Below are 27,439 nucleotides of genomic sequence, written 5' to 3' on the forward strand. Positions count from 1 at the left end.
AGGCACTGTTCATCATTGTTATTTCTGAGGTGACATAAGTATTCGATAGCTGGAAGGACCTCTAAGTTGCATGAGATCCTCAGCATAAGTGGCACTTTGTTCCAGTCCAACAGAACACCAAGATGTGTCCATGGAAGTATTGGTGCATCCAACAATTTATCTGAGTAATCAACACCTATAAGAAGCAAGCAATTGTTATTCTCATGAGCAGAGATATTACTGTAATCCTTGCGACAAGGAAGTGAATGGAAGAAGACAGAGTAGGTATCTGCAGCATTCAATACAAAGAGTACAGTTACAGACCAAGGGAAGATCGATTGTGAGTGTCAAATGTGAACTGGCTTACTCCTGTAACAGATCAGATCTAGGATCACCATATTGATCTGAAGGAAGAAGAATATCAATGGGAAATAAGCAAGAGGAATAACAATCAAGAGGGGAGGAAGGAGATTTGGCATCACTAATCAAATAGCATACAGCAGATTCAAATATATTCCATGGTGTTTAATTGAAATTCCTTATACATGGCCAGATGAGTACCATTTATATCTGCACAAGAGTGACTAGTGTTGCATTGTTGTTATATTATCTATATCTGCTCATTGCTGATTAAGATATGCTGTTAATTACCAGTTATTGAATATTTCAATATACAAAATACATACATGGTATTGAACTTTTTGTATGTACCGATCGATTACAAGTAGGAGAATGGTGATGCTGTCACCTTCTAAGCACACCACCGCATGGTATATGAACACAGGGTCCCATGAGACCAAAGGTGTACAAATGTTACTGCCTTAGGTCTCAGGAAGGATGGACAATTTGGGCACCCTACTGTGAATGTGGAAATGAGGAATTACAAGGAAATGGTGAGGGGTCACCTTCTAAGGACAGTAATCCTCAAAGAGCATGAGATTATTTACAATTTATTTTTACCAATTACAACTGCTGCAGCATTGCCTTAAACGTTGCAGAGGTAATTTATCCTTGCCTTTATGAGGTTAGTAATACTTAGTTGTTGCTATTTACTAAATAGCCTGATGAATTTATCACCTACATTTGTCATCACAACATGCACACATATCATTACAACACTAAGTCTTACCTCAAATTGGACCATAATTATGTAGATAGTAAAGTTTTTGATATTCATAGACTACTTATTGAGCTTACGGTCTTGTAGGTTTAATACAAAATGGTGTAGGTTTAATACAAAATGGTAAATCAACTTGAGACCATGCTTATGATGTGTTGGTGATCTCAAATGCCATGCCTTCTTCTGTGCATTGTGCCTAGCAGAATGAGCACTTATTGTGACTGATTGGCATGTTGTGGGCTGCATGCCATGATGCCAGTTGTTTACGAATGACTGATTCCCCTTGTAAACAAAAGTGGCCCATTACTGCAATGTGTTGGTTGCCTAATCCTTTACGAAAATGAGTTAGAGGAGTTCCAAGCATGGGGAGAGACCTGAGCTAGATTGAGGAGCAGTAGGGTGGGTGGGGTTTCTTTCTAGGTTGGTCACCGAATCCGATGGGGTTTGCTAGTTATTGAATTCTTAGTGGCTTGCATTCATTTGGGGAGACATATTTAGAGAATCATCTTGTACCTGATTTTTGAGATTGTTGTATCAGCTGACGCAAGGGAAGTGGTCTTAAGTTTGGGAGAGGAGTTATATTTAGTAGTGTGGAGCAGTGTTTTGTAATCATATGGGCTGCCACCTCTTGTAATTTCGGATTAGTGGTATCTTTGGTGGTTTATGGATCAAGTGGTATCAGAGCAAGTTCTTTCCTTGTGGAGTTTTTGTGGTCAATTTCTAGGTACATAACATAGAGCAAGTCGAGAAGCTTGTGCCTTCTTCTCAAAGAGACTTGTGAAATTCCAAAAGTAAGCCATAAGCATGGATAGACAAGCGTCAAGCCTTGGCAAGGAAAGAAGGTTCCTCAGTGTACAATGTATAGAATGCAAACCCTTACAGAAAAGCTCATTGGAGAGAATGGGGAGGGGCAATTCATAGAGGAAGTTGTTCAAGGGAAACCAAGTCTCCAAAGCATGCCTTGAGAAGAATGCAAGCCAAGAGGAGATTTCATCATTCCAAGAAGATGCAGAAAGGTTGGAGGCTGGAGCAATGATCTGAGCAGCTGGAGGTATATTTTCATTTGCAGTCTCTTGATTTGGACAAAAAAATTCATTCTAAGTTGCAGTTAGCAAAAGTTGCATTAAAATGATTTGAAGGCCTTTCATTTCTATGGCTATTGGAAAGCATGCTTCTATAAATCCTGGGATAATCTTAAGAAATTGTTTCAAAATAATTTAACCCAACCTGTTATGAAGGGAGAAAATGTTTGAAGGAGCAAGTGCGCAAACTCAAAACTCTCGTTCATCCTCAAAGGGAAGTGAAACCATACCAATACCAATAATGCAAAGCCAAAACTTGTCGAGTGTTGGTATCATTGTTAGAAGATGGTCATAGAAAATCCTCATATTGGAGGCTGCATCCTGAGTTAGACCCTCACAAAAAGGGTAATAATGGTAAGACTAGTAACAAGTCTCTGCATAGGGAAGGATGTAGAGGAGGAAGGCATTTTGTTAGAATTGGATTTGTAAGTTTCTTCCACTACTAGAAAATGTGGGTTGGTGACTGAGAAGCATTTCTTAATATGTATATGGTGGTGAGCTGAATGTTTTGTTTGATACGTATTACCAAACTAAGCTAATGACATAAGCATTAATGGATAAATGAGACCTTTAGAACTTTTCAACACCATGGTTTGGGCTGGATTAAAGAAGATGCTAAAATGTCGGAAATGTAAGTTGAAGTTTCTACTAGTTCTAAATTTGTCGATGAGATTGTTGTAGATGTTTTTCTTGTGAATTTTTGGCAGTCTCTATTTGTATGACTGGAAGACAGTTTTCTATGGGAAAGAAAATAATAGCAAGAATGGGAAAACTTTGTGCTGTATGCTTTTCATGGCAAAAGGCAGTCTAAGGTTCTGGATCTTAATAGGAGAATGAATGGTAGCACTTATGTCCTTCCTCTAGAGAAAAATAATGTTGGAGATGTTTGACTACTAAAACATATTTTTATTGTAGCATTTGGGCATTTGAAAACATTATTCAACTAAATTTTGGCTGCTATCTGTTTCACAGTGCAAGATGAGTGGCATATGTATTACTTGTTGGGGGGTTTTCCATATTCATCTGCTTAGTCTCTAAGCTTTTAGGGACCAAAATATCCCTAATTTAGGAGTTGTTATCCATAGAGAATCTTGTTTGTACTTCATGGCGTGTTTTGGGACAAAAGGCTTTATTTGATAGCATAGAAGGTTTGGATAATATAGGACACATTGGAACAGTGTTTGGTTGAGGGAATGTTATTTGAAGATTGGTTCTGGCCATTATTGGCTTCATAAATAGAGTTGTTTTGTAAGGGAAGAATCATTACTTAGGTGATTTCAAAAGTATTACACATTTGGATTCCTCTTGAAAAGTCATGCAATTAAAAATGAAAACATCGTGCTGAGTTTGTATGAAAAGTTATGGCTCCTAGAAGAATGAGATCAGTTGATATAGTAGGGAGTTGCTCATGAAAGTGGCAAAATGCATTTGCTGGTTTGCAGAAAGAGGTGAATTTGGCATACACAATTGGTCTATTTAACTTCCATCCATATGATTTTTTTAATCTAGCCCCATGGGGACTGTTATGTAATTCTTAGTGGCTTGCACCACCATGGAGGGTTGGTTCTCAGGGTTGTAATTAGAGAATCGTCTGGTGGTTTCTCTAGTTTTTGAGACTGTTAGCAGCTGAGGCAAGGGAAGGGATCTAAGGATCAATAGAGAAGCTGTTTTAAATAGTGTGAGGCAGTGTTTTGCAAGCCTGAGGTCCGACACTTTTTGTAATTGCCAGCTATAGTACATCAAGTTAGCGGTTACTCACAATTTGGTAGAATGTTTACTCACAAGGTATCTCCAAGGTATATTTGTCTTTCTTTTTGCCATTTTCTCTGATCTATGCTGTGCATTTGCACTGCAAGCCTTAACAGCAGCTTCTTTTATCTAATAATTATAAAACATGTAAGTTTGTGACTAACCTGAGGAGTGTCCAGGCACACACAAGAGTCACTTATGGACGAAAGACATTTTCTAGCATGAGATCTTATTATTAACACGCCAAAAGATGTTTTCAGGAGGAAGTTGGCCCATATTTATACAACATTATAAGCTCTCAGGATCATGCCCCCTTCGGTGATCTGGTTGCTAGAAGAATTACTATAAACAAACGAAAAAAGAAAGGATGATAGATGCTGAGCAGAGAGGAAGATCAGCTATATAGTCAGCTAGAGACACTGATTGGAGCATTCAGATGATTAACTGTACCTCCTTGATGGTAGCAGTTGAGCTAGAGGGAATCCATTAGCAGTTGTGCTCTAGAGATCTGGCAAATGAAGGCTGTTGGATGACTGTTTGAGGGTATGTTTTTGTAAATGATTGTGCCGTCAGACAAGATATTCCTTAATTGCATGTGCCAAGCCATAAAACTCTATGGCAGGTGAGTGGAATATGACATCTATTATAGAGGGAAGTGAGTGTGTGTGTGGATCGCAGGGGGAAACAAAAAGGGAACTTGGAAGCTAGAACTAGTGAACCAGCAGGTTGTTGAGTTGGCTGATATGCACCATTACATAAGCGATTACTGGGGAGCAGGCTTTTGATCTGACTATGGACTCAGAACTTGCAAAAAGTTCTGTTTGTACTTTGTAAGTCCCCTCTTCAAAATGATCTGCTAAAGGCTGTGGTACTTTTGGGTTTGCTATGTGGTTGGCAACCATAATAAACTTGGAGATGGTAAGATGGGATGTTTTGTGGATTCCTCTAGTGAATGTTGTGTGCTTTCAATGACATCCCTTTAGGGTTTGTCACTCTTCTTTTTCATTTCCTTAACCTGCCCTTTGACTTGAGGTTCTATGTTGTTACTTTATTTAGTAAATTCACCAGTATACAGATCAGATATCTCATATTGGTTTCCTCTAGTAACCCAGTTTATGTTTAGTACACAGATTCTTGATACATGTTCAAACCTAACCAGAACTATATTCAGTTATAAAGAAATAGCTGTCATATTTAGTTAATACCCTCATGATCCCATCCATGGAGGTCTTCGTTGCTACCCTATCCATCAGCTAATTGATGGATCATCCCTGATTACTAACCATTTCGGAGATAGTATGATCAACACAACTTGATCCAATTGACATAAAAACTAGTAAACATTGCAAAAACTTGCTGAGAAAGTGATCTCAAAAATGATATTACTGGAAAGGGTTTTGACCTTGTACACACAAGGTTACCAAGTAACTCTAGATTGAGGGACTTATTCTTTGCTATTTCTGAAAGAACCGTGAAGGATGAGATACAGCCTTCAAATTGGAACCCCGTTTTTCCTTACATAGCAGAGCTTTCAAACTGTTTATTTTTTTCTATTCCTATTTTCTTTGAAAGTCTTTTCTTATCTGCTTTATCTCCTCTTTATAACCACACTCAATGATCCACTTTTCTCTTTAAGACTAATATAGTTTATTCTTTTTCGTAAGGTATGTGGGGGTGAGAGAAGGGAGGGGAAGGCCATGGCTGAGGGAGCAGGGATTTGATTAGGTTGCCCATATAAAGACTATCTATCTACTCACTTTTCATTGTCATTCCACATTCAGTTCAGTGGTTCAATTTTGTTTTGAAAATGTTGGCCAGTTCATCAGGTACCTCTTCATTATCCTCCAGGTGATACATTTCCTTTGTTTTTTCAACATCATATAGTATCTTTTCTTCTTCAAGTGATATCATGACCAACAAAGCTAACTAACTGCTAACCTACCTGTCACCACCCCTCCTCTATTGCACCTACAAACAGAAAAGAATGGCATCTGCTTCATATTACAGGATATCATTTGTGTCCAGAGAAGTGGACCCCTAATTCAAAGACGTAGTTGATTTTATTGTAGACGTGTCAAATTAATCAACCAAAGGTGATCATGGGTTACACAAGTCAATATCATAAAATCAACACTCAAAATTCCCATGGGGTTCCTCATACATGTATAGCATCACATAGAACACAACTAACTAAACAGATATATTCTGAAAAAAAAATGAACAGGGTAGAGTAGTAAAAAGATGGAGGGTACCACAAGTTTCTGTTTTCTTGTTGAAGAAAAAATGGTGACATTTTATGGACCCTAAAAACCATTTTCCTGAGGGCAGGATGGTCGTTTGCCTGTCTTAGGAGTGTTTTTTTATTCTTCAGCTTCTAGAAACTGTCTTAAGCCAATTGAGACTTCAGAAGCATTTTAGCCTGCGTATACGAGGCTATTCTGTGCTGCTTTCTGCTATTTCCCATGGGCTTTGGGGAAGATGGCTTAAAGTTTAAATACTGTCAATGCAAGTAAATAATTTTAATAAGTTTTTAATGTTGGTTCATGCCATTTCTGATGCTATTTTATATTAGTTCTTTCCATTTTTCTGTACCTAATTTTTATATAGGATCACATCGAGAGTTATTGCCACCTGATGACATTATCTGTATTATGTTTCGTAATATACACCTTTCTGATTCTTTGGACATCGTATATAATTATATTTCTTCTTGATATTTTTTATCTCTGATATAGATGCGAATAAAATTCATGGATAATAAATTTTGTCCTGGTATAGGAAATAGATATAGAATCCATTTTGTTTAATAGCTGTTGGTTATTGAGTAGAGGTAACCAAAGTAGTGTACACAAATCTTAAGGGAATCTATTTTCCCAAAAGTCAGCTCATAGGGATGATGGGTTCATGAGGAATTTATAGAGATTTCTAAATTCACTTTCAAAAGTAGGTATTAGATAAGTGGTATTAGATAAGTGGTATGGAGTTGGACTATGGACATCTATGGTCAAATGTATCTCTGAATTAGAGAGACCATACACTACATAAATCTGTTTATCACTCCATGAGTCAAAAGTAGGTATTAGATAAGTGGTATGGAGTTGGACTATGGACATCTATGGTCAAATGTATCTCTGAATTAGAGAGACCATACACTACATAAATCTGTTTATCACTCCATGAGTCTTGTAATATGCAAGTTATATAATTTGGCTGGAAACTTAACTATTGAAATTCTGGTTGATTTTATGTCCATAAGCCACATTATGGTTTTGGGGCCCTGGGTAGTGGGGCAGGTAGGCCTTAAAGCTTTGTATCATAAAATTATTCATTTTTGCCCATTTTCATGATGAGCTTTGCATGTTTTCTGTCAATACTTGGCATCGAGTAAAAGGGGGAGTAACTTGCTGGCACCTTGTGATGTCCCTCTCTTCTGTCAAAGGTTTAGCAAACACTTAATAATATATAAATAAATATATTTTATTAAAATTAAATATATTATAATATGTAAATTGATATAATGATGATACAATTATTATTATAACAATATAATATTATAATATTACAACAACTATAATTTATTAAGTATAGGCATAATTGCTGATTAAGGAGTCTTGTATAGACAGATTTGTGTCTATCTCATGGTCAGCGATAAACAATATTTATGTTTTCTGATACATACATATATGCGATGATAACATCATATTTAACTAATAGTATTAATCTTCGAAGGGATGCAATTAAGAAAGTGATGAGATGCACCTTTACCACATAACTCTTTCATGGAATACTATAAGGAGACATTCCCATTGATCATAAGGGCATGAAATTGAATCGACTTTGAGGGCGGCATATTTACAAGGGGAAAGAGGAAGACGTATTTACGACAGGCAAATTATCTATGATCAATTTAACTTCTTAAGTGGAAGCACGAGCCTTAATTGACCGTCAACTCCAAATCAGCAGCGATGTGTGTTTCAGACTGCAAAAGCAATAAGAACAGTGTCCCGCACCTTTCATACCAGTAGCGATGAGAGTGAACAGCCCTGTACTTCTACATGTTGGTTGTCTTGATATTGGTCAGCATCAATAGAGCAATATAAATAAATTCTGCCTCAGACCAGTTGCACAATAATATAGAGGAGGAGAAAACAGTGATCGAGGGTGAATATGCCATTCTACAGACGTTCTGCAGAATCAATTATAGCCTGCAAGTAAAACAGTTATCTCAAAGGAACGATTAAGATTGTGATTCAGAATACCTTTGATCTTTGATTACATCCTAATTGGATAACTCGATTGAGAAAATTGACCAAGTTTCGAAGAGGGTTGCATAAATCTAAGGATCCTCTCATATTGTCCATTCAAAATCAACATCGTCGATTATCATTGTAAGATTATACGTACCGAAATCAGAAAACAACAACCCAACGTTAAGTTGTGTGCTCATAGCCGCACATTCATATCAATATATATCAGACATAGCAGCTTATTATTAGTTCAGTCATATCAACATATCAGACACAACATTATATAGCATTATTGCTATTATCAGAAGGAGATATTTTATCTTATCGAATGTTCTTTCATGAATCTTGAGAGAATCATGTCTTTTCAAACTTGTGTAATGGGAAGAAAATAACATATCTGGTATACCGTCCATCATAGAAGTGCAAAGATTATTCATACAGGCTAAAGTAATATCTACAGACATAAAAGTCCAATTACTAATACATATTGATTGTGCAAGGGTATACACCATAGCACTTAAATTATTGATAATTAAACATTGCTACCTCTTTACATCAAAATCTATATATGTATATATATATATATATATTTTGATATTGTTATCTTGGCTGAGTTGAGTTGGGATCATTTGAGGAAAATAAGTAATCAGAAATTAGTAATTGTCCAAAATTTTCTGGGGTCGCCAACTAGGGACATTACACACCTTCCTGTATGAGTGCTATGTGTACTTGCAGTGTATTTCAACTCTGCTTTGTATAACCTGGGTAATGGAGGCAAAGTGTTTATGCATGGCTTAAATCATTTGTTAGACATAGGTGCACGTATATGATAATCTTGGTATGCACTGATAAAATAGCATGAACCCATAGCTTATAATGATTTAATAATGAGAAAAGGGTCTCTCCTTAGAGGATTGTGAATGAATTTCAGTCGTATAGATAATATGTGCTGAAGCCTTGGGCCTGTAATTTTCTTTTGTTATCTTTAAAGGCTTAATTAGAGAGAAAGACCTGTCTCATGTATCTTAACATACTAATGTTATTGTCAGAGGAATACGTTCCATTTATCTTAACATATTACTCTCATTTGATTGGATTTGCAGTGGACAGCCCAAACCAGTCACATGTGGAAAACCTGTGCTGAAAGCAGCTGTACCCTCTCTCTGTACGGTTCACTTCCAGAATGCCCAGAAACATGTTGCACGTTCTTTGAAAAGGGCAGGACTTAACACTTCTTCCAAATCTGCCCCAAAATTCCATCTTATTATTTCAGAATACGTAAACTATATTCAGAATAAAAGAAGGGAAGCTCGGGCTGCTGGACTTATTGATAATTCTGACAAGGAAGGATTCATCAATTTGAGTGCAAGAAAAGATCCTAACAATCATTAGATTTTCTCTCTGTCTTCTTTGTACTCGAAAGATTGAACAGTTGAATCCCAGAATCATAGCTTGAGTGTTATAATCAAACTTGAGTTGTACATAGTAACACAAGTATGATGCAACTTTCAGTGCTATCTTTTTGGACATTCACGCAATCGTGTCAGAAAAAAAAAAGTCTATTTATAAGATGTTAATTACATCACATTTTTTGAGAATGTGTACTGAAGATTTCAGCTTCTCAATTGCCCTAATGCAATTCCAGAGAATTCAACTTCTCAGTTACTCTTACACAAAGTGCAGAGTTTCTGTTAATTACCTATTGATGCAGGTTCTTTAACAGATACCATATTCTTGTAATTTATCATTCTATCTTTTTATTTTGTTCTTGTTTAGTTGTGATATGATATAAATTATTCATCAGTTGTGTTTAGTTTTTCAACTTGAAACTACGAAGTACTAAATTTCTATTGCATCTTGATTGTTTGTCCTACACCTGCATCTAAATTCTCCACCTTCTTTGTAGTACCAATTTCGTCTCTTGCAAGATTCTGAGGTTTTCACCTGGCATGAAGCAAGCAGTGCCCAAATTGATTGCTTGAGATCCCAAAAAAAGATGCTTCAGCTCTGCATGAATCTTTTGAGCTTTGATGACATTCTGTAGAGATGACAATGGACTTGCAACTATTATTATAATGCATTTTGTTCTCATATCATCTGCAGCGAAAAGGATGGCTCACTTCCAAATTTCTTTGCTTGATGGCTCAACAAAACAGTCATGGCATATTGTCCAAATTTCCAGAAATGATATTGATTTCAGAGGCCGATCTATAATGGCAATGTTCTTCTAGATAACCAAGGAAGAGGGAAATTTTATTTGGATTGCAATTGTGCTTTTCACATGTTACAACACCTTTCCCATGTGGACAGATGATAAATTCAAGTTTTTGAATTTAAAGCATTGGTGTGTCTGCTTATTTCTTTGAAGACTATTGCCAGTTAGAAGGTTTATTCCATTGCAAATATTTGAATTTCCCTATCAGATGGATTAGTTTATGACTATATTGTATACCACAGAATTTGGGTTGAAACTTATCCCCAAACCAATTTAGTTAACTTTGTCACACTTGAATTCAGTTTTATGTTTACTTCTGGATAATTGGCAGTGTTGTGTGTTGTACCTATCTAGATTCCTGTGATAAGTGAGGCTTCCACAAAGAAGCTATCAATAAAAGATCACTGTATCATCTTTGGTTGGATCACCATTTCGCTTTCAAAATTCGGCTGCTTCTTTGCTAGGTTACAACTGTAGGATTTACATAAAAACATAAATAATATAAACGACATGGCTAACTTTTTGTACTGCATATATGCACATTGCACAGAGTTTAGTGTCCATGATATAGTTTGTGTTTTAGGGCCTTTTGTGGCCTATATTTTGCTCCCCAATGATCATAAATTTTTGGCACCACTTAGAAAATTGGATTCCCCATCACTTAATGCCACATGCCCTCTTACAAACTGGGTTTTGATGTTTTCCACCCCCAAAATTAACCGGAAGCTTCTAGATGACCCATCTACTACATTATCAGTAGTCACTCGGCCAAAAACTTAGTTCAGAAACCTTTATTAGACCACATTCCTCCACTGTTCACTCACTCATAATGCTTACACATGAAAGCTCTCAAGGTTATTTGCAAATGCATGATCAAGGAGAATAGGCTCTAGTCACATCGTTGAATCTCTTAAGCAATGGATCCCTCTGCCCTCTTGATTGATGCTATATTGTAGTTTAGCCTTTCCCCTTGCTTCCTAGCTTGTTTGCCTTCCTTTTCTTATAATCCTTAGCCAACCAAGACCTCGGTCTTGAAATTTGAAAACATCAAGTGATTCGATCCCTTACCCAGTTTGTGTCCGATTTCTCCGTCTATGTGCCATGTCCCCCTAGGGTTTCCTAATCATTCAACATTTCTGCACATAAAAACTTACATTAGATCTAGATTGACTTTACATGTCTATTATTGCTCTCTTGTAGACACCTATTGGAAATACCTAGAAGGGGACTACAGGACCAATTAAGGAAAACTCATTTTTAACACCACCATCTTGCAAGGTTATGAAGTTTAAAGTAGCTTACAATAGTTTTTGACTGGCTAGAGAAAGGCCTTGAAAAGCTTGATGAAGCTTCCCTAGACACTGTAGAGCATCCTCAACAATTACCAAGTGCACCCTTTATCATACACGAGTGGTCGGCATTTAGACATTTGCATCCTTTCAAAAGGACAGCTCTTGTCATTTCTTGATTTGGTCAATATATTTTGGTAGGACCTTCATAGAGTCATTCAAAGCCTTCTACAACTCAAATTAAGTTTGCTAGGTGGACATGTGTTTTCTCCATTCGCCACCCCCCCCTTCCCCAAACACTATTTCTTAGCAACTTATACCTTGACAAATGTATTATGAAATAGTAACACCAATTTTTGACAAAAACCACATTAGAGGGGAACAATTCTTTTTCCTCTTTCATTCGGTGAATTTGACACTCCACTTTCTCCTCATATGACTTTCTAGCAAACATTCATTTTGATCCATCAAATATCTAGCTCTTAATAAATTTCTCTTGCATCTCTTTACCTTGTTCTCACCTAGTTGTCTGCTTTATTATCTTTTTGTAATACCTCAACCCCTTTTACTAATCTTATCTTGTGACATTTGCTTATCTTCTTATCGTTGTGACATTTCCTTCTCTAGCACATTTTACAGAATATGCTTCTTCTGCATGACCTTCCTAATGTTTGTGTTTCATGTGCTCCTCTTCTTGATCATTTAATTTACTACCTTGCTTTCACTTCTTCATTTCTCCTTATCACGTGCTGCCTTGCCTTTTTTAAAGATCTTGAACATTTAGGCTTATTCAATTCATTTTCCTTTATATGGAGCTCCTTGACTACCTCTTTAACGTCTACCTAATCCATCTATTTCTCATTTTCTCTCTTTTAACTCAGCCATCTCTCCTGTCTCCTTTTACAATTTCAGACTCTACTTTTTATACCTACATGTCCTTTTGTCCTCCTTTAACCCCTCATTATTCTCATGTATGTTACATGTTTTATGATACATGAAAATTATTGTCAGGCTTAGACAAATATAATGGCAATAATGATCATAGGGAACTTTTACGGAAAAGAAAACTTTGTACCCAATGTCAAGGTTGAAAATGTATCTTTCAAGCATTTCTCTTACTTTGGGTGGTAATGTACATAGATAGTTCAATATGAATGGTGTGTTTTGCTTGTCCTCTAAATATGAACAAATAATGTTGAACTCTTCTATTTTTTAAGATTGAGTTAAATGATGTTTGCTTGTAAATCTCTAGTATTTAAAGTTTTGTATTATTAGACATGTACATAAAAGACATTAACATTTCAAAGACTAATATAATTTAACACTTGTACTATCTATGATAAATTATTTACATGTTATATGGTTTTGGGGCCATTTGTACCTATAGGTTAGAAATCACTATTCTACTTTGCCTTTTTGCAACTCATGTAAATGCCAGTATGTGATAGATGATTTATTGTGAATGTTGTTGTCATGAGAAACTTTTATACTCCACTTCTTGCAAATAGTGAGAGTTATTTGATAATTCTTCTTAGTAGAGGATGCCATTTCATGTTTTGAAGATGGACAAGTTATTGCTATGGAAAGTGCTTGAGCTTTTGATTGATATGTGGTTGGAAAATTCCCCAATTTTGTATCAATCATTCATTGGAAACTTCAGTAATGATTTGGGACAAAATGCTAGATGTGTATTTTAATCACTTTCTCCTTGTGACTTGATGGTCATTGCGGAGTTTGGTTGTTTGAGCCTTGGTCAAAACCTTTTGGAAATCTCATGTTTGAACAATGGAGTTTTGTGACTTAGTTCCAATGGAAAGAATAAGGAGCCTTACACCAACATGAGCCTATTGAGGAGATTGGACTTTATTGGAAAAGCAATTTCATACATTACTCTTATTCTGCTTGTTGATGAATATCTTATAGGCATTACTTCCCTAGAATTTAGATGTATAATTTATTTGTCTTGTCTTTTCATGTGCTTGATTCTTCAGTTATGTCAATCTTGAGAGCTCAAACAAGAATAGATATGCATGGTTATGTTTTTCTATTGTCTACTTATTTGTGGGACTTAAATTACAATGTCAATTTCAAGAATTAGGATTAGTTTGAGGATTGTATGAAATGGTTGGCTTTGGGTATATTTCCTTGTAAAAATGTTAATAAGTTTATTCTCTGAGGGTCGGGTGTGCTCGTGAGCTAAACTTGAGGGTCTGCAGTTTCCCTCTTCCTTGCCTCGAGCCTCTTGCAATAGGCTATTCCTTCCTTAAAGACCAACTAGATATCACTGACATCTCACTTGATTGTGCTTGGGTTGGGCATGACAATACCCTCTTTATCAAGTTCCTTTCACTTGTTGACCGCCTTCAAACTCTTAGGGCAAAGAGGAAGCTCTTCTCTCTCCCCATTCATATTTATCTTGATGAGGATCTCACTAGATTGCAGGTGGTAAAACTTAAGGAGGCTTGGGCTCTTGTTGTGGTTGCCAAACAGGAGGGTAAACGGGCAGTGATTAGAAACCTCAATCAAAGTTGTGATTCGAGACACTTTCCCTGCTAGTTGGGAGTCAAGATTGAAGTAGGTCCTAAACACTACAGACATTTTTTTGGTGGCAACGCTTTTGCCGTTCCTCTCTCTCTCTCTCTCTCTCTCTCTCTCTCTCTGTGGGATCCCTACTCCTTGTCAGGGTGGTTTTCATTCACTTCTTTTGGTTTTTGTTCTTGTTCTTTCTCAGACACCGTTTGGTGTTCTCCTGTTTGTTGCTTTCATCATTGTAAGTTCTCAGTCGCATAGACCTCTGTTGGTATTTTGTTGGACATTAATACATTTATCTTGTCTTATCTATGTTTGAGGTTATCATTGAGATAAGATAAGATAATGATATTAATGCTCAACAAGAGACCAACATGGGTCTATGGGGCCGAAAGGTACACTAGTAGAAGACTACAATAGCGGGAGCGCCAAAAGGCATTCGGGAAAAGAAAAGAAAACACCAAACAAGAAGCAAGAGAAGGGGGAAAACAATAGGAAGAGAGATAGAAGGATCAACAATCCTTCCCTGGTGCAAAGAAATCCCGCACAGAGGGATAAGACCTAAGACGAGCAAGGGTTATGGCCTGACACCATTGTTGATTCTGTCTCTATGGAGCAGTGGGGATAGGGTGTTGCCAACTGAGGAACCCATGCCGAGGTCTCACCAGTCTAGTGTGTCTAGAGATGGATGTATGTGACTATGCAAGAACAATTTGAGCAGATAAGATAATTTTTGTTAATGAAAAAGAGACAATTTCAGCAGATAAGATAAGATAATTCTATTAATATCCAATGAAAGACCAGCAGAGGTCTATGAGACTGAGAACTTACAACCATGAAAGCAATAAACAAGAGAACACCAAATGGTATTCGCGAAAGAACAAGAACAAAAAACCAAAAGTAGAAGCAAATGAGAACCACCCTGACAAGGAGTAGGGATCCAAGCTCAAAGAAACAAAGAAAGAGAGGAGAAGAGAAAGCAAGAAGAACAACAAAAGTGTTGCCACCAAGGAAATGTCTGTAGCGTTTAGGACTTACTTTGATCTTGACTCCCAACCGGCAGACAAAGTGTCTTGAATCACAGCCTTGAGGTTTCTGATCATAACCCATTTACCCTCCTATCTGGCAGCCACAACAAGATTCCGAGCCTCCTTAAGTGCTGTTACTTGCAATCTAGTGAGATCCTCATCAAGATAAATCTTGATGGGGAGAGAGAAGAGTTTCCTCTTTGCCCCAAGAGTCCAAAGGCGGTGAGCAAGTGAAAGGAACTAGATAAAGAGGGTATTGTCATGCCCAACCCAGGCACAATCAAGTGAGATGTCAGTGAAAACAGTCTTATTTACAAGTCTTCTCAAGTTTTCTCTCTATGTTTTCTCAAAAGTTAAGATTTTATTTCAAATTGGAGTTGGGATTTGTTCAAACATAAACAACACTTTCTTATTTTTCAAACATGGTGATTATAACTCTTTCATTCTCCCTTTTTCATGTGATGTGAGAAACTTTGGATAGTTGAGGTGATTAGGAGAGAATCGTTTTAGAAAATATTGAAAATTACTACTTCTATTCAAACAAGTAGTAACAATTTATGCTTGTATTCAAACAAATAGAATAAGTTTAGTGACGAAAAATATAAATATTCCAAAGTACACAATTAATCAATTTTTTTGAAAAGTAATTATGTAAGTGGTGAACATATTAAGTTAGATACAAAATTTATAACTATAAACAGATGAACACATGGATGAAGATTTTAAATCAACAATTAAACTAATTTATTAGAGTGCCAATGAAGTATTGAATATATTGACTTCTAATGAATAATATTTAATATTGATTTGCACATGCATTTAGTTCTTTTTTCACACAAGTAAGTTCCTACATATAATATCTAAGATAGAGACAAGTGCAAACAAATTTATTAACTTTTTAAGTAATTTCAATCATAAATGTCTTAATTTTTTCTTAATTCTTCATACATAGTGGAGATATCTTGTCATTTCACTAGGGATGACAAGTGTTGAAAGAGCACATAATCCCAATTTTGAATGATTTTTGCTTTTAAATCTTGTGTTGAACTAAACATATGCATTCAATCAATAAGGACCTTGTTGTAACTAAGAAAAAAGCCTCAATTTTCTTCTATGGGCTCTCCCTCTTGATTACCGAGGTGGAGAGAGTTTGGACTCTCCTTCTGCGGTGCCTCATTCGTTGTCAGCCGACTACTCCTAGTATTATCTTAGTCGAGTTCAGTGCTCATCCCTTTAGACTCTGCACGATATTTGATCTAGTTTGGTTACTTCACAGACTTAGGGGTTTTACGAATTTTGTTGACGACATATATCGTTATTCTTACCTAGCTTATTCTTCTTCAACTTTGATTGTTGCCTCGGATTCGACCAGTCGTGCTCGTTGCTGGTATGCTAAGGTTTCTAGGCTCCTCAACATTGTTGGTATTGATATTAATCACCTTCCCCCTTTTTCGTATTCCTTGGATGCTCCCACTCATCTCCTTCCTTCTCAATCGGAGTTGAACGGATGGACATCTACAAGAGGTATATCCAGGTGACTTGGGTCGATCCTCCAGGGGGTCTCCATCCTTGTATGGCATTCTATGCAGATCACTTTATGGACATCTAGGACGATGTCATTGTTCGTCCTTACTACTCTTGACGATGGCCCCATGCCTTACGTATCTAGTTGGGTTCTTTCAGAGTGGGTTCTCACCAGCTCCGTATTCAGACAGATCATCAGACTAGCAGAGTCAAGAGGTTTTCTCAGTGTTGTGACATGGATGCAATTGAGAACGAGATACATTTTATATTCTATTGTCCCATATATTATGAGATTAGAGGGAGGTTTCATTGCTTATTCAGAGAGTGCAGGTCCTTGTCCTCCTTTTTCAGATATGATTACCAACTGTGCCTTGCTCTTTATCTACATGAGGCTTTTTGTCTTCGGGATCTCACCCTTCGGGGGCTTTTTGCCCCTAGGTCTATGGATCTTCACTCGCTTGTCACCTCTTTTTTCACTCTAGTTACCTCTCCTAGAGGAACCCAGTGGCCTCGGTGCCCGTCTACGAATACTCACACTAGATTGAGGAGACCTTGCAGAGGCCACGTGCACCAGCACCATCAGCAATGTACCTCCTCTCTCCAGCATTAGGTTCAGACTTCTCAGCGCAAAACTAGTTATCCCTTCATCTTGAGCTACTTTTCCACGGTTGCAAACCGCTAGTTTTGCAGTTTTGTAACCCCCCTTTTGTTGTTGATCTTTTTCTTTTCTTCTTGCTTTGCTTGTCTCCGCTTTGTATTCTCAGTCCCTTGGACCCTTTTGTGGTCTCTTGTTGGACATTAATAAATTATCTTATCTTAACTTTTACAAGAGAATTCATTTATTTGTACTTATTGTACTTTATATTTTTATGCACTATTAATTTTCATAACCTAAGATTTTGGGTCCACTCCATGTTAATGCTATATATTTGTCAAAAAAAGAAGTCTAATAAGGATATGGCCTAAACCAATCACAACGACACTAATGAAGACTACCATACAAGCATATTGCACTAATGAAATCTCATAAAATATTATTTTAAGCATAGAGCATTAACTAGGCTTTAATTCTATTGTCCAACATGATATTTTGAATTTGAAAAAAGTAATTATTGCATAGAGTTTATAATAGATCATGCCACTTACTTTTAAGCATAGTAACTTAGTTTAAGAGCATTTTTAAATATGCATTTCGTATGATTTTTCATGCAATTAGAGTGGTGCTAGTACATCTTTTTCTTGCACCATCTTATAGATGTAGTGTGAGCACAAATGTCAACTCTATTGTTATAGTTGCAAAATAATTTCATTTTTATAAGTTAGTGGCAACTCGGGCTTCATTAGAGGTCCCTAGAATGAGGTTTCACATTGGCAATGGTTTGTAGTTAGTTATGTTGAATTGATGTAATGTACTATTGACCCAGTTTGTCATGGAAACTATTGGTATTGACATAGAGATGTGGAGGAGAAAAGCATCCAAGGGCCTAAAAGCCCTAGGAAAGGGTTGGGGCATCTAATGACCTCTTTGTAAACTTATTTTTCTATTTTTTAGGGATGGTGGATCTAGGCTTGGTGTTAGTAGATAATATAAGCATTTATAAATATGATGAAGCAAAAATAATTATATATTTAGATTATTTTTGAGATTGTTGTATCAAAATTGTATAGATCATTTTATTAAGAACAAAAAATATTTGGTAGTGACATAGAGATGTGGAGGAGAAAAGCATCCAATGGCCTAAAAGGCCTAGGAAAGAGTTGGGGTATCTAATGACTTCTTTGTAGACTTCTTTTTCTATTTTTTGAAGAATGGTGGATCTAGGTTTGGTGTTAGTAGATAATATAATCATTTATAAATATGACAAAGCAAAAATAATTATATATTTTAGATTAATTTTGAGATCGTTGTATCAAAATTGTATAGAGCCATTTAATTAAGAATGAAAACTATTTTGTCAAAATAGTGAAGCAATTGTGAAGAGTGATCTACCCACAAGGTTCTATGAATTTTGATCAATTATATTTGCTTTGTTCACAATTATGAAGAGTGATCTACCCACATCTACACATGTAAAAATTTGAATAGAATTCAACTACTTACATAATCACAATTCTTTGTACCCTTTCTCTAATACCACTACAAGATTAGTATCAATTACATGAAATACAAATGGAAAAGTAATGTATCATGATTACATTAACTTGTACACTATCATCATTAAAAATATACAACATTGTATTTCATTAGTACGATAAATCATTATGCTATTTTCTCTTAATTGTTCACTATAATGTTTACTTTGTAAACATGAATATTCATAAGATATAAAATAATTTGAATAAATATAATTAAGTTTTTCATTTAACATAACACAGAAATGTATCTTCAAAATATTGGAATATGTTAAACAAGGATGATTGGAATGGGAAGCATAATGTTGCTTGAGGTTTCCCTTACTCCTTCAATATTATTTGTATGATGACAATAAAAAAACTGACTACTATAAGTGGGAGTTTTTTATTCAATTGTATCAAACAACTATAAATATCTAGTCAAAAAAATAAGAACATATTTCGTTCGTTCATATTTTTCAATATGAAGTGTTCACAATCAAGAATAGATGAGTTTTCATTTGATTTTCAACGTTATGTTTATTTTTCCTAACCAAAGATTTTAGCTAACAACAATGTTACTTGAGTTGAAACAAAATCAGCCTAAAAAAGTATGATTTGAGGCCTTTCAATTGATGAAACGAGTTCAATTTATTCTAGTTGGTCTAGAATTTGAATTACATACTCATAGTTAAATATAATCATCTCAATGCTATGATAATAGACATCATTAACTACCAAAACCACACAAACTCATTGATCAATGAAGTCTTAAAAAGGAAAATGAATAAAGCAACTCAAAGTCTAGATGCATCTATTAAAAAATTCTGTAAAGCATCCCTACAATTGATAAAATGATTGAAATCATAAAATAATTAGAAACTACCAACACTATATTTTTAAAATTGAAAGCATAGAAAGAAAGTCCAAGTAAGATTTAAATCATATTCCCAAGTAAGATTCAAATAGTAAAGTTAGAAGTATACCTTAAAAAAGTAAAAAATTACAACTCTACAAGCAAAGAGAATGGAACGTTAGGATAGAAATGTATGAATTGGGGACAAGTTAAATAAAACACTAATAAATATGATAAAGAAGAGAAAATCGATTGAAAAGTAAAATAATAACATTACAAGTATACCTTTAAAAAAAAAAAATTACAACTCTACAAGTGTAGTGCTTACCCCTAGGTCGCATTTTGTTATCATTGTCGAACTCTTTTAGGGCGAGTTTTATGTTGATGGTTAGCAACATTCTTTTAAGATTATCAGATATTGTGCTATGAATTCAGTTAATACATGATGAGATTACTTAGATTTTGCATTTAATTTATGCATGATGATTATTTTCAGTGTTTGCAGTTATTAATGATGATTAGTAAGATGATTTATTATCATATGTGTTTTATTATGAATATTTACCCCATACTTGCATGTGTATGGTGTGCATGTTTGCTTTGCGTGTTTGCTTTTGTCTGGCGTATCTGATGTGGTTAAAGAAGAGAGTCGTAGTCACCTACTAGTCGGGATCTACACGATGCACCACTTTTTGCCATTGCCTGTTTAGTTTAGTCTATATTGTGTTGGTACATGCATGATTTTTTATGTAGGTTGCAGGTACCGGATATCGACTTCCCTGAATTGCTAGGATGAGCGTACCCTATCACATTATCTCAATGATAAGAGAGGGGAGATAAATTCTCAAGTCCAAATCCCAACCCTTTAAGCCATTTGTCCTAATTGAAAAATTAGGACAAGTATCCGAGTTGAGTACCCTCCGAATACGTTGGATAACGTAATTCGTGATATTAACCCTTGGTTTGATTTTGTATGTATTTTGGCTATGATGGATTTTCGTATTTTACCTTGAGAGTCTTTGATGTATTTTCTATTAATTAAGTCTAATTAAAAGATTTAATTAATGGTTTAATTAAATGAAAAATTAATATGATATTTTAATATTAATTTAATTTAATTAATTAAAAAATTAATTAAATAAAATAATTAAATTTGAAAATAAAAGTTAAAAGTTTAAATTTAGAATGTGACTATTTATTTTAATAATAATATATTTGGAGTTCATTTTTAAATAAATGACTAAATAATAATATTATTAAAGCTAATAAATATTTTAGCAATAAAGTTTTGAAAATAAAATTTAAAAGTGGAAAATATATTTAAATTAATAAAAGATTGTAAATCTCATGCGATTAAAATATAAATATATTAAGATTGAAAAGTGGAATTATTAAAGTAAGTGCATGAGATTTAATAAATAAATAAATTAAATTGGAAAGAGTAAAAGTAAATATTAAATTAATTAATGTGCATTATTTTAATATTTGCTCATTTAGGAGTTGGCAAAATTTCGAGAGTTGTCATGTAGACAACATTGGAGTTTGCACTCTAAGAATGCACAAGTTTTCTACACTTAGAAGTTAGCATTTTATTTGAGCACATAGTGTCTACAACCTTAAGACTCATTTAGAAGGTTGGATGAGACTCATGCTTGGTTTTCATGCTTATCTTCTAGTTGTTTCCAGAGACACTTTAGATGCATCTTAGAGGCCTTTAAATAGAGGCTCTCCTAGTGTGTTTTGGCAAGCTGAATGGAAGATACAAGCTACAAGCTACAAGCTTCAAGCTAAAATGGAAGCTTCAAAGCTTACATGAATTGGAGAAGATTCATATGCTCATATATTTTCTATATGCTTCTATGTTTCTTCTAGCACTTCTAGTCATTTGGAGGATTCGATTGGCTTGGATCTTGGAGGAATTGCGAATGATGGAGAAGGAAGGGATTTTCTATGGACTTCTGAGGCATGACAAATTTAACATCAGTATCCAAGTGCACTCGTGATATTCGCACTCTCTTTGCGCTATTTTTCTTCCTGTCTTCATCGTGTTTGTTATATGTGTCTGAATACTCTCTGTGATTGAATCTACAATTTGAAATTGGAATCTAGATATTTTATTTGGTTGAGAAGAAAACAATAGAAAAACCCTAGTTTCAAATGAGAAAAAAATTAGATCTTAATCGGGTTTGGGTTTGAATTTATATTGTGAAATTAGAAAGACAAGATTTGAAATTAAAATAGAAATTCTAAGTTAAAAATTTGAATGGTTAGATGTAATCTTTCTATCAAATTACATTTTCAGATGCGTATGGACAAACCTATTAGATGGATGAATGGGTAAATTTAGAGAACAATTACCTTTTAGGAGAAATTCTTAATTCATCACAAACTGCCCTGTCGCTACCCCTTGGATAGACTCGAACTCAGTCATTCATAACTTTTTATCGTGATCGAATTTTTTCGATCGCTCCGGTCAAAATTGGTGCAACTTGGCTCTCTCCAACATATTTCAATTTCAGCCTGATCCAACGGTTCATTAGGGAGATATGACCCTCGTACTGAGACTGTTTTATTCATGGACAGATATTTCTCCATTTCCTATAACCAAGAGTTCTTTATGCTTAAACTTCACAAAAATAATATATCAAGGCATGAAATGAATTAAAGATATTATTGCAATCTTCCCTTAGTAGAATCTTATTTTGATGCATTAGTTTTATATGATTTATTAACTAATCTAATTTAATTAAGATTAGTTAATAGTAGAAAAAGTATAATTAACCTATTTATCAACCAACATAGGAGGTATTTAGTTGAGATATTAATATTGAAGATTTATTATAATTTATTAGTAAAGTAATAATTTGAACATTAATGAAATGATACATAGTTGACTCTTAATGAACGAAACTATTATAAGCTGATAATCATGTAGTTATTGACATAGCTACTAGTTAATTTAATCGTAAAATTAATTAGATTTAATTGATAATAAAGTTTTAATTGTTTTATCAAGGGAATATTAATATTCATTGAAAATATGACGAATGTGGTCATTATAGATTTATTAATAAGATTCCCAATATAGCTTGTTATTAGATATTAACAAATTATTATTATTGAATTATTAATATGATCACTTGAGTATTGAATTATAGTTGATTTTTATCTTACAGAATTCTAGTTAGTTATTAGTCAACTGATATTAATTGGAACGTTGCTATGGTTATGCAATTATTAATTAAATCAATTAATGAGAGTTAATTAATAATTAAGTTATGTAATAGAGATTTAATTGATAATATTCTTTTAACGAGATTGTAGATTATCTATATCAAAGTTGATAAGTCTTATGACTTGAATTATGACTTTAGATATTATATGGTTGTCAACGATAATAACAATTAAATTAAAAGACTCAAATTTTAATAATACTTAATTAAGTTTTAAATTGAAAACTATTAGAATGTTAATAGGTCATGGATGGTGTACCTATGTTAATTGATTAATTTAATTGATCATTTTAATAAAGTTATAATCTTCTTATTCAAAGATTGATAATTGGTTCTTTTATAAACGAATAATGATCATTTGATTATGTTGAAAAGTTGAATTAATGATAAGGAAGAGTTATTCAATTAGTAACTTTGATCTTAGCAAAATAAAGCGAATGATTTAATTAAAGGTCAATGATGATCAGTTGAGTGAATATCTATCCTTAAGTTATTCCTAGAATGTAAATCTTAATAATGGAAGGATAATGCTATCAGGGAACAAACAGATTGACTTGTAGGTCAAATGATTAAACTTAGATACTTGAAGTATACTTGAAACGAAAACTGAAGCTCTATACTTAATTCAACTATGTGATTTTAGTAAACCAAAACATGTGTTTGCATTGTGTATTCTCTATGCTTCTTGTTTTGGGTTGACTAGTGTTGACCAGTCTTAGGTTGTTACCAGAGGCTCGGGGGTTATGAGATATGATGGCATGTTGATCTTATTTGGTCTCGATCTTTATAAACCCAACCATGGCTATGTGATGGAATGCTCTATGAGATGTTTGTAATTACTGATTGTTATTGTTTATCAGTCTTCTTAAGTGAATTGATAAGTAGGAGATGATTTCCACAACTAGTCAAATTGTGATGTGAATATCAGGATTTAACTATGTGATTTTTGAGTCAAACTCGATGACCCATGTTTCATGAGTAGTGATTCAACATGAATCCATCTCTCATGAGAATAAATGGGACACTTAGCACTCATTGGATCTAGGTGATGCTCACAGGGGTGAAGCACCGGGACTTCCCAGGAGCTCAGGCTGGAGTAGTACTGGGATGGGTGACCTCCCGGGAAGTCCCGATGCTTCACCCCTGTGAGCATCACCTAGATCCAATGAGTGCTAAGTGTTCTATTTATTCTCATGAGAGATGGATTCATGTTGAATCACTACTCATGAAACATGGGTCATCGAGTTTGACTAAAAAATCACAGTTAAATCCTGATATTCACATCACTTCTTAAGTGAAGCTGAGTTATTTGTATTTGAGACACTTGAGCTAATCATTTTTGAATCATCGATCAGTTATCCTTGGTTTATTTTTTAGTCACCATGATAGGACTGAAATGTTGATTTATTTCTTAATGATGTCATGTTGTGACATGTTTTGACTCAACCATTTTGGAGTCTTCAATCAATATGATTTTGAGATATTCTTGGTTGCTTGTTGAGAACCAATGGATATTGTGATTTATTTTGAGATATATTTTGATTGTTGAGAGCCAATGGACACTTATGATTATCAGTGATGTCTTCAGTTGCCAATAAAGAACTGTTGTGGTCATGATTTTCTATGGATGCTTTTCCAGATGCTCATGGAGATTTAATGATTCTTATCTTGGAGATTTAATGATTCTTATTATGGATATTTGATGCTTTTATCATGGATATTTGATGATTTTTTTTTATGGATTATCTTTTGGATTTTCTTTACAGTCGCTTGTACAAAATTGTGGTGATTTATGATTCCATGAGCTTAGGGTAAGTTATCTACTTGTAGTGTCGGGAAGTGGCTTGCAATGGGGGTCGAGGTCCTAAGTGGTTGCCACGGTAACTCATTGTAAGTTTGGTTAATAAGTGATAACATTTACACACTAAATGGGGATTAAATGAACCTAAAAAGATAATTGTTTTGGTTCTCGCCCATGCCTTGAGCACTTGTACAGGCTAGGATGGGAGTAGTGAGAACGCATGGTTGCGACCATGCATTCCGTAGTATGCCTCGTCAGTATGAGAGGATACTAGTGGCCGCATGAGATCAGTATGGACCCGTGGAGTTTAGCTAACTGCCAGGGTAACTTGTACGTGATAAATGCGATGACACTTTTTCGCTTGCAGAGTAGGTTTCCTACATGTCTTTGTTGTGCCTCTGGGATTTAGATGTCGATTTTGTATGATGGAACCTTTGAGTTAGTATACTTCTAGGATTCCTAGACTTATAGAGATTTATGTTATGTGATTTGATAGCCTGTTTGGGACTTCAGATTTTCTCTTCAGCACGGTGGGAGTGGACCACTTAGGTTCCATGCGATCAGGTGGTAGTGTTTTTCCACTCTTATCATTTGAGATCCGTCCGAGACACCGTGGCTGGAGTATTCGTGGTCGATATTTATCTTCATTTTGATCTTGGATCATTATGATTGATGATATACCTTATGATGGATGTATTTACTGGTATGTTCTTATATTGATGATTTGCATATGTTAGATGATGTTACTTTATGCTTTACTTTGTATGTTAGTAGGATGTTTTAGGAGTGACATTCCTACTATGTTATTACCGATGATCTCTTCGATGCTTTGGAATGTTACGCACGGAGGGATGGCTAGGATCCATGATGGTCTAATGATGCTATTAATGGTTGGGAAGAACCGTGCACTTAATTATTTATGTTTGTAATATATGGTTATCGTTTATGATGGATGTTTATATTTTTTGTGATGATGTATGATTTGTAGTTTCATTTATGTTATTGCATCATGGATTAATATTGGATGATGATGTACTATATTTACATGGATGTTTATTCTTTCATACCTTGTGACATGTACCGTGGATGATTGAGCAATCTAAAATGTAAATTCTAAAAAGACACTTGTATATGGTTTAAGAATGTTGAATGTATAATTGAATAGTTAATTTAGATGTGATTCAACATTAAGGGATCTTTAAAGAATGTAATCTGTTATGTTATGTTATGTTTACTTTTATTCGAATTGTTTCAATTGCTTCCGCAAGTGTTATGAATGGTTTTACTTTCATGCATAAAAAAAAATTGTTTGGCAAACTTAGTGAAATTCTTTGGATCCCTTGGTTGGCGGGGCATTACAGCAAGCAAAGAGAATAGAACATTAGGATAGAAATGTATGAATTGAGAACAAATTAAATAAAGCACTAATAAACATGATGAAGAGAAAACGAGTTCAAAAGTAAAATGCAAACATGAGGAAATGAAAGTGTCTTAGTCCAGTGGAAGGACAAATTGATATATTCTTTCTAAAGCAGAATATCTGAAATAATGTAGATAGTTGATCACTTGTGCTAGTTATTTAATTGATGATATAAGAGTATATGGTAGGAAGTTGATAAATAAATTTGAAATTGCGAACCAAAATGAAAAATCAACTTTTGTAAACAATCTTGACAAAGTTAGTGGCACTGAATTGACATCTTTTTTTTATCAGATTAATGCCACAATAAAGAAATTATATATGTGAATTAGAAGAATTTAAAGTTCAGGCTGAAAAAAACACAAATACAAGAGCTACATCAAAATGTAGAGTACCATAAAGTAGTTCTCAAGCTACATGTAAATGTTAAATAAATATAGAGTACTTTACAGAAATTGTTTCTCAACACAATAGGACAAGCTACATGTACATGTTGAAGTTGAGGAATTTATAAATCAGGTCTAAAAAAACAAATGCAAGAGATGCAGAGATTGATTCTTGATACAATAGAACAATTGATACAATAGAGCAATTTTTATGTTAGAGGAATTTATAGATTAGGTTGAATAAAACCAAATGCAAGAGTTGCATCAAAATGTAGAATACTTTACAGAGAATGATTCTTGAAACAATAGAGCGATATGTTGACAATGCTACTTTCAGCTTCCTGGCCCATAAAGAAGAATCAGGGGAAGGAAAGACGAGAAAACAAGAAGGATAAAGATTGATAGAGAGTAATACCTGAGGCGTCTAACTTGAAGATGACAACAAACAAGCTCATTGATTTCAATCCATTGTTGGTGAGATACCAAAATGGTTAGGATCAATTATGAGGTATTCTTTGGTTCGCTTGTCATAGGCATAGGGGCAGGGAAACAAGTTTTAGTTAAATTATGCAAGAATGATAATTGAGCCTTATTAAGGCTGATATCTTTGAGAATTATTTTGTCCAAGACATATCGCACACTCCATTAGGTCCTACAAATGCACAGGTGAACAAAGAATTTGATTTTGGCACCTTCATATTAGATGGAATTCACATAGAGTTCATAGACATAAAGAGCGATAACAAGATGACATGTTTGAGATGATAGTTCTTTGCTCGTTCATTTTCATGGTGGACAGAAAAATGGTACAACATCATGGAACTCGGATACTACCAAAATACCCCAGAACCTGCCAGGTGCTGTGCACA

At 34.7% G+C, this 27,439-nt stretch overlaps 1 protein-coding gene across 2 annotated transcripts in view; it reads left to right on the forward strand.

Moving 5' to 3' along the window:
• The window catches only part of LOC149539766 (uncharacterized), a 44,823-nt gene extending 34,001 nt beyond the window's left edge, over positions 1 to 10,822 (forward strand). The window contains exons 2-3 of one of the 2 annotated variants that reach the window (XR_016356301.1): positions 9,281 to 9,888; positions 10,084 to 10,822. Coding sequence is in view for 1 of the 2 variants with exons in the window: in XM_089800967.1 (XP_089657093.1) it covers positions 9,281 to 9,569 (289 nt within the window). In the remaining variant the exon portion in view is untranslated. Of the gene's footprint in view, positions 1 to 9,280; positions 9,991 to 10,083 lie in introns of those variants that run through there. The other variant, XM_089800967.1, reaches the window with a different exon arrangement.
• Positions 10,823 to 27,439: the final 16,617 nt, after the last annotated feature.

This window comes from Cupressus sempervirens, chromosome 9, assembly GCF_028749045.1.
Source record: "Cupressus sempervirens isolate cs-2001-9-10 chromosome 9, ASM2874904v1, whole genome shotgun sequence".
NCBI lineage: Eukaryota > Viridiplantae > Streptophyta > Pinopsida > Cupressales > Cupressaceae > Cupressus > Cupressus sempervirens.